The sequence below is a fragment of the Buceros rhinoceros genome, unplaced genomic scaffold (assembly GCF_000710305.1).
Source record: "Buceros rhinoceros silvestris isolate BGI_N320 unplaced genomic scaffold, ASM71030v1 scaffold20037, whole genome shotgun sequence".
NCBI lineage: Eukaryota > Metazoa > Chordata > Aves > Bucerotiformes > Bucerotidae > Buceros > Buceros rhinoceros.
In genome coordinates, this window is record NW_010420682.1 from 13,516 (window position 1) to 22,495 (window position 8,980).

General features: G+C 47.0%; 1 protein-coding gene across 1 annotated transcript in view; it reads right to left on the bottom strand.

The window, feature by feature from the left end:
* The window catches only part of CCDC108 (coiled-coil domain containing 108), a 31,328-nt gene that overhangs the window by 6,252 nt on the left and 16,096 nt on the right, over positions 1-8,980 (bottom strand). The window contains exons 18-24 of the mRNA XM_010139396.1: positions 8,853-8,980; positions 7,903-8,031; positions 7,409-7,585; positions 6,690-6,756; positions 3,132-3,242; positions 2,171-2,362; positions 1,255-1,413 (exon numbers count right to left, since the gene is read on the bottom strand). The exon at positions 8,853-8,980 is cut by the window's right edge and continues 13 nt beyond it. Of these exons, the coding sequence (XP_010137698.1) occupies positions 1,255-1,413; positions 2,171-2,362; positions 3,132-3,242; positions 6,690-6,756; positions 7,409-7,585; positions 7,903-8,031; positions 8,853-8,980 (963 nt within the window). The remainder of the gene's footprint in view (positions 1-1,254; positions 1,414-2,170; positions 2,363-3,131; positions 3,243-6,689; positions 6,757-7,408; positions 7,586-7,902; positions 8,032-8,852) is intronic.

The window sequence follows — 8,980 nt, forward strand, 5'->3', positions numbered from 1 at the left end:
AGCCATCTTTAAGTCATCCAGAAATTCACACATAATATTTGCCAGTTACTTCTACCAAACAACTTGAAGGAATGTCATATTTCTCTCATTTTTGCCCTGGTTGCAATCACTTTACAGCAAGAGGACAGCCCTGTTGCAGTGGGATTGAGTGAGCAACGAATAGAACATAACGCTGGTGCTGGGGAAGGGGAGGGTGGCAGGAGTACAGGGGACCAGTAGCACCCAGATTCTCTTTGCAGCACTTGCAGCCCAGACTGTTTCCTACGTCAGCTGACAAACAAATGTGTGCTTGCGCAAAACCCTTCATCAATCTGAATGTAAGTTTTGGGAAACTGCTCCCTACAGCACCTTGCTACTAGTATGCTAATCGTCTGCACCATTCTCCAGGCACAAAGCAGACTCTGATTAATTACACTGATCATTAGAGAAGCTAATGAGTCTTGGTTACAGACAACAGAGCCCTGTGGAATGGCATCTGTGTTGGCATCCTGAGACAGGTTTTTAATCATCTTCTCTTCGCTGTACCCAGGAATGCAATCACCCTGCTGGAAGCCAAAGAGCATCTGTAGGTGTGGCTGGACTCCAAGGTAGGTAATACTAGTGTTGCACAGGATGAATCCTCTACCTGTCTGCAGCATGCCTCTGTGGATGCTGCTTAGTGCAGAGTCACTACGCTGGCATCAGTGGCTGAGTTTAACAACAGACTGTCCAGGCTGGCAGGCCAGCTCTAGCCAGGCCAAACGCACTCCTACTGAGCCAGCAACAGGTCAAACAAGTGCATTTCTTGGGATGTATCCGAATTTCTGACTGTCCTGCAGTCTGTGTTCAGGTTATGAGTCACCTGAGCTTGGCTGTGAAGTGGTGGAAGCCAAGCCCTGACACGGTATGTCAGGAGTACAACGCTCTTTTTGTGAATGAATTACCAAAGAAAAAGGAGGTGTAGCTGCAAATGAGAAAGATAGCTGTGATGGGAGTAACTTTCAATAGAAAATTTAGAACATGAACAAACCTTTAGGGTTCTAATGGCAGTGGAAGCATCAAGCTGGAAGCAAGGCACCTGTCAGAACAACTGTTTTTATGAGTTAGGCTCTAGGTATTTCCCTCCTAGCAAGGAAATATCTTGCTCTATCTCACGGCAAATGAACGCTTCTTCATACAGGCTAGATGTGCCAGATGGGGCCACTCATATATTTCAGTCTCTCTCACACACTTCTGAAGCGATCACGTTGCTCACATTGACATACCTGGACTTACCTGCCCAGGCACAGTTAGCGTGGTAGAACCTGGAAAGACTGAAGGAGACAAAACTTTGCTGGATGTGACAGTCTCTCCTGCATTATTTGCATTGTAGCCCTCTCCCTGGAAGGTGATCAGAGCTGATTCACCCCCCAGGATGTGGATGGGAACATCAATCTGCCTTAGACAAAATAAAGAGTTTTAAGTTGGGAGTCATATTTAGGAGAGATGTGCAGTAAGCTAGTGTACTTGCTAACAGACTCGTCTACATACACTGCATGCATGGATGAAGAGAAATCTAGTCTTTTTTGGTCTTTCATGCCTTGACCTTCCCTGCTAACTCAGGCAAGTTGGTAAAGTAGTCAGTTAGCCGGTTACTGTACTCTGAGATGGGCAGGGACTCCCTCTTGGAGCAAAGGTTGGAGTCTTAAAATTAAATTTATTTATTTCTCTAGGCATCCACCACAGAATGGAGCAATACATAGTGCTCCAGCTCTGGGCCTGCATGTCTGCTGCAGGCCAGGATAGAGGTCTTTGGGAAGGCTGTTAGCAGAGGGCCACAGCAGTGTACACTGAAATGAAAAAACAAACCCACTTCAGTCTCTTTGGTGGAAGTTGTTGGAGGCCAACAATGAACCATGAATCTGATCAGATACTGTTGATATCCCCAGTACTATTTGATCCTTAAAAAATACATACTGGGATGATTTTGGTTGTGGAAGAAATCTGTTCCTTGGGAAGAAGAATGAGATAAATTTTTGCTCCATCTCCTGACCAGACCAGCCACTTACGTGCTTTCAAGACTCTTTGCTTCTTGGAGTAATGGAGCTCAATTTAGCATGGCATGGACCAGCCATCAGTAAGAGACCTAAAGAATTTTAGGCACACAACAACAGAAACAAACTATTTTTGGCATTCATGAGGAGGGTCTTACCGAATACATTCTAGCTTCTAGTGGAGAGAAGACCCACTCCATGTGGCCCGTTGTGCCAGGGGGGATTTCTCCTCTGGGGGTTAGGCAGTCAAAGACAGGATGCTGAAAATTCTCCTTCTGGATCCTCGTAATGTTGTCCAGCTGTGCTTCAAATATCACAGGAATGGAGCCACCATTGTAGAGTTCATAAATCTGAAGTGAGTCAGAGAGAGGTGCTTATTATACCATGCTCAAGTTAAACTAGTTAATACTTCCCCAGAGGACTCTGATAAGCATTAATAATAAATTAGTCAGCTTGTCTCCTAAGAATGAGGAGACCTCATAGTGTCAGGATTTATCACTGAGGCTCTGATAGGAGACTGTGCTGAAGGTTTATCACCACACATGTAAGTGGATAACTACAGTGCCTCTCCTAGTGGTGCCCTGCAAATTCAACCTAGGAGAAAATGAATACAAATTAGCTAAAGGGATCACTGTAAAGCGGATTACTTGAGATGCAAAACCACTCATATTAAAGTGATCTTAATTCAATTCTGACTTGTTCATTTCGCAAGTAAATTAGGCAGAACAGAACCAAAGCCACCTTTTTTGCTGAATAAGTGTTTAATTAATTTACTAAAAAACTAATTAGGATTTATTTCCAGAGCGCCTGGAGCCACTAGACAAGTTTTCACTCAGATCCCATGCAAGAGAATAGGGGACGAGCCCAACACATCTCATGAGTATTCTGGCTAGAATGGCCAGAATGGCCAAAATGCTGAACTGGAGATGGTGAGAAGTGCTTTCCCCACTGCCATCCCAGCAGCCGTTTCCAGGCCTTGCCTAGTACTAGTCTCAAAGTTTTGCTGTGATGCTTTCCTGTGGCGGCTGTTGTGCTTCCCAGGAAATGCCTCTCTTTGGGACACAGTAACACTAGCTCATTCCCTCTGCTTGCTGCTGGGTTGGGCCCCAGGATGCTCACCTGTGTGGGGGGGTGGGAGGTCCCAATGGCAATGGGTGTGAAGAGATGCTTAGTGGATGTAAAATGAATGTACGGCTGGTCCTGGTCCACCGTTACGCCCTTGAAGTTCAGCTACAGTAGAAAGAAACTCAGTCACTTTCTCACAGGGCCTTGGCCCCATTGCCAACAAGTGCACAAGGACTCTGAAGGCAACACAGTTACAGCTTTAAGTTGGTAATATCAGGACAGTGTGACCTAAGAAAAAAAAGCAAGGAGATGGAGAGCCTACTCACTGTTGGCTCTTCTCTGAAAGGTTTGCATCTTGTTTCAGAGAGAAGGTACTTTTCTCTCTGCTATGTCAGGCACTGGTCTCAGTGCTCTTTTTTGGCAAGCATCTGGTAGAAATTCACCATGAATGAAAGTGTCTGGACTGTGCACAGGAGTGTGTGTAGCTGTGACAGCCAAATCCTTCGGAAAGACAGGATTTTAGGTAAGTAATGGCCTTCTCTTGAAAAGGGGCCATCTAAATGTCCTCATTTTGGAGGACATCCTGCTCCAAGAATGTATCTAACAGTCCAAAAGCTGCAACAAGATCCCATCTGAATTTTAAGGGATCAACTAATGATCATCCGTATTCCGTCAGCAAAGCAGCTGCCAGGAACTTCAAGCAAAGCAGAGATTTATAGAGCTATTTCATGGAAATGGTTTCTTGCATTTTAAGAAAACTGTCATCAGGCTAGATATGAGTCGTGATGCACAATTTCCTGCAGGATTACCCCAAAGCATCCCTGAGCTGTCTACCTAGAGACAGAAGCTGCAAAGCACTCACAGAGCTAGCACTGTCTCTGCATGGGCCAAAGGGAGCTAAGTTGCTGCAATTCACAATTAGCTAAGCCAAACCATGGATATTTTTCGAGTGCTTATGCATAAGATGGAAATGTTTGTAATGGCAGGTGGACACTTCAGACAGACATCTCAGAAGATGCTATATCAGCTGCTTAAAGAAGATCAGAGAATGACCATTCCTCAAAAACAACCCATTCCAGTTCAGCTCCACGAAGAAGGAGAGGAGGGGGAGAAGACTAGAGATACAATGCTAATTAAGTCTCACATGGGATCTTTCCAAAGCATTGCACGAGCATTCACCCTTCTGAGGGCCTCAGCAAGATAGATGAAGTGCAAATAGGAGGAGGACAAAAGCTGACTTTCCCTTTCAAACTGAAAGGGAAAAAGGGACAAAAAAGTTCCTGAGCTTTGGGAGTGAAACACCAATTTACATTACTTGAGCCAAAAATCCAGCTTGGATTCCACCAGATCACAACTGTCATTGTTTTCCATAGACACAGGATGCGACAGGTAGAGGACTATCAGTTAGGGGAGACAAATGGAGAGAAGTGAGGAACTGCTGCAATCAGTTCTACTTCCAGAGTGCACAGGCTCCATTCCAAGGAGATGACTTGGAGCATGAGAGGACAGGACAGGGAAGCCAGATTCTCCAGGGAGGAGAATGTCTCGAGAATACATGCTGCAGGTGACAACTTCTCACTATAGCTAATTAGCAGCTGTGAAACAAAGTGTAAACAATTCCAGTTTAGGGATCCTATGTGATGAGGGATTCTTCCTGCAATCCAGTCCTTCTGTCCAGTGAGTTCTTTGAACCAGCCTGCCTCGTCCTGCAACAGCTGCAGCCATCTGGGATTTTTCTACTAAAACTGCTGAGGGCTGAAGATTCTGCCTGGCCAAATATTCCTGATGCTCTAAGAACAAGGTCATGGCTGCTCTCTTACAGGCAGGTTACAGTGATGTGGCAAAAGGACAACCTGTGAGAGCACGAGGCAGCAGGAGGTTCTGTTTCTCTACTGTACACAACTTGGCTAACACACAAGAAATTTCATCCTGCAGCCAGAAAAAAACAACGGGAAATCAGTTAGGGTCCTTCAGAGCACCTATAAACGCAGTCATCACAAGACTGAAAGTTGGCCACTGAGTGGAGAAAGAGTGATGGAGAGGAAGCTCCTCCTGAAGATGAAACAGATGGGCTGTGTTGGGGAAGCAGAGGAGTGGGAGGTCAAAATCTGTCCACATGGGTAGAGCCATCACAGAGGTGAATTTGGACTCCCCCAAAAGTTCAGTAGTGGCATTGTGCATCCCTGCTGGTTGCCACCATCTGCACTGCTCCAGGTCTCTGGATTGGCCTCTGCAGCTCCTAGTGCCAGAGCTCCAGTGCACCCCGAGAACATTCATCACCCCCAGGGCATTCTAGGCTTTTTCAGCCCCTTCTGCAGTGACAGCATGACGAAGGGTGGTGGTGTCTGGTAGCCACCAGAGCCACTGGCTCTGTGACAAGAGAGGATGTGTGCCCTATAGGCTTCTGGTGCTCCAAAGCCTATTCCCTCACTGGCCAGCTGGTGAAATGCTCACATCCACTTTCAGGATTGTGCCAGGCAGGCAGAGCACAGGGAGCCTATCCAAGGGCTTTGAGGGAAGGCACAGTTAAGCCACTGTTTGAACAGCTTGGTCAAAGGGTTGGATTTTCAGCTGACAACAGTCCTGAAAGAAAAGAAAAATAAAAGAGATGTGTGAACACAATGGTCTCATAGGAAACTTCAGAGACAGACAGGAAGGCTCAGCGGGGCATGAGCTGTGCCAGGCAGAGCACAAGGTGACTGACTCTAACTGACAGTTTGAGAGAGGGAGAAAGAAATTTGTTCCAAACCTAAGGAAACACTCAGGGAAAATACACCACAGATCAACTCTGAGATGTTTTAGCAAGCCGCAAGGAAGGAAAAATGAGTAGGAAGCACCTCCATCATTGGCAGGAGAAAGAGGTGGGTGGACAAAGGCATCAGGGCTGCAGCCAACCAGGAATGCAGGGGAACCAACTAGGCCTGGGGAAGAAGCTGCCTCCATACCTCCAGAGCTGGAGGATGCTCTGCTACCCTATGCCAACATGTGTGTCCCCAAATTGCAGCCAGAAGAGGTGCTACATTTGGAGAAAAGCACATTCCAGGGGATTTTGAAGAGCATAGAATGCTGATGAGATATTCAGGAAAACTGCATATGAGAGAAGGTGGATGGTCTGCAGACCTGAACTCTGGGATCACTGCGTGAAAGACCTCGTGGTGAGGGAGATGAAATGAGGGGAAGCAAGCACAGAAATCCCATCCATGAGTTACACCTGAACACGTAAAGCATCCAGAGACTGTAACCCAGGAGGGCTGATTTGGACCTCAAGTTGGCTTGGAGGAGAAAGCAATTCTGCATTAACACCACCAATAAAACAATTAATAAAAACAAATTAAAAATAATTCTTCCTGCTGGGCAAACTGGCAGATGCTGCTACATCTGAGGGCCATTTTGCCAATGCACCAGCACATCACACTGTGCTGGAACCACAAGTTTGTCAGGATGTTGATTTTACGTCTGTGCTTGGCCCTGCATTACTGCCTGGCCAGTGCAGATTCCAGGGGAAGGCCGCAGCCCCCACATGCCCTGCAGCTTCTGGGGAAAACACCTTGTAATTCAGTTCCTACCTGCTGCTGTTCTGCAAACAGAAGCAAGAGATACCTGCTACCTTACCAGAATCTCATGGCCATAGGAAACCTTCAGCAGCACAGGGAGATTATCGGTGCCAATGAAATCATGTCTAGGATTGCAAGAGAAGAGAGAGGAAAACATTAGAAACCATCCTTGTGACCAGGGTGATAGAATCAGGGTCACACAGTACATTAGAGACAATTCACTTCCCAGCTAAAGAGTCACTGTTGCGTAAGGGCCACTGAGAGAGGGCGGGGGACAGTTGTACATGGGTGGAAACAAGTGATGCAATGTTGATTTTAGTCATACGCCAATTTTGGGACCCAAGTTTCTAGGCCAACACCATTTGAAATGCCAGTACTTCAGATCAGGTCCGCTGTGGAAGAGAAGGTGTTCAGCTTTCTTTATGCTTTCCATGGGCGCACAAGGACTAGCAGCACTGGTTGATAACAAAAATAGGAATATCATTGTATAATCAAAACCACAGGAAATGCAGCATCTTGTTTATCTCCTCAACTGTCAGGTCAAGGCAGGCCAGTGTCCCCAGCATGTCACACCAAATGTCTTTTGCACTGCAGTGTTAAAGGACATTAACAACATTCCCCTGATGAAAACAAGGTTTGTGAGGTCCAGAAACTGGACGTGCTCAGGGACTTTTTACTAGCCCAATCAGGGAAAGGGTCTGGCATGGAAACACAGTGTTGATGGTCTGTGCTGTCCTGGACCACGTGAGGCTCTGAAATACTGGTAGTTGCAGTCACCTGTATGAGAGCTGGACAAATTCCTCCTGCCCTGGAAGAAGTTTTCCTGACTTTGGAGAAACAGTGAAGAGCTGGTTGTCCTGAATTCTCATCTGGTGCAGCTCATGGGAGCTAAACTCAGTATCCTCTGCCCAGTGCTCCATGTCCATCTTCTGATCAGAAGGAAACAGGAAGGCCCTAGAAAACCAGTCAGCTGGTCAGCAACAGGGACACACAACATTCCTGGGGCCGTGGTCAGTGTATTCCGTCCCACCAGGCTTAGCGCAGCTGGTGGACACACCAGGTTTCATCAGGTCTGCTCTCCAGAACTCTGCTGTTCCTTGTTGGCTTGCCCACCCTGACCCACTGACAGGTCTCAATCACAGGTCCACAACACAAGCTGCACCTGTGAAATCCACCCTATTAATTTGCAACTGTCTAATGGCCCCTATAAGCATTTTTATCCCCCAGACAGACCCCAGAAAGAAGGCTGAGCTCCAGCAAACACCACTTACCACTCCACAGGCACCACACCCTTATTTGCCAGCAGTAGCATCACAAGGGTAGGCTCTGAGCCTATCGGGGCAGCCGCAAAATTGAAATCCAGCAGGAGAGGGGTGTACACTGGAGGGATCATGCATGTGCTGGTCACAGGAGAGAAAGAAGACGTTAAATTGAGATAGGAAGAAGGGTTGGCTGAGCATGACAGGGGAAAGGGTCATTCTACACTGGCTCTCTTCCTTATAACTCCTCTCTGACCTTATGTTCTTGACTCTTTTGGGAGAAAGGATGCTGGGCATAAGGCAGGCCTTTTGATTTTCTAAAAAAAATCTTTTATATATGTCTAATGAGAGTGAGCGGCATAAGAGAGTCCTGCTTAGCTGAGGCCTCTTTTGGCTCCCCACTACAAAGAAGTCATTGACATACTGGAGCAGATCCCTGGAGGGCCACCAAGATGGCTGAGGGGTGGAGCACATTACTTACAAAGAGCGACCAAGAGACCTGGGTTTGTTCAGTCTTATGAAGCAAGGGCTCAGGGACAGAAACTGCGCAAGTTGCCACACAAGGTATTCCAATCAAATACTAGGAAAAATATGGTTCCATAAAAGTGGTCAAACACTGGAATCAGGTGCTTGAACAAACTGCTGTTTCTTTGTCCTTGGAGATATTCAACATTGGACTGGACAAGGCCCTAAGCAAACTGATCTAGCTGTTCTTGCTCTGAGCAAGAAGTTGGAGCAGTGACTTTCAGAGGTCCCTTGCAATGAAATTATTCTTTGTTGCTGTGGCTCCTCTCTAGGGAGGGTAAGCAGAGAAGCAGAGGTGAGTGACTGACTGCAGGGGCGAGGATGGAGTAACAGAGTGCCAGGCAGCAGTGAGCTGCAGCACAAGCCAACAGCCACAACATCTCTGTCTGACTCACGCAAGGGACTGACAGCTCCTCTGAGCCATCTCCTTGTCTCACCTGTGCCTTGTGGGAACTTTGTGGGTGAGCTCACCCGGAGTCAGCTCTTGCTCCAGGTATTCATTCAGTGTGTCCAAGGAAAAGAGCCTCCAGAGGTGCAACTTGCTGATACCGCTGGCACTCCCTGC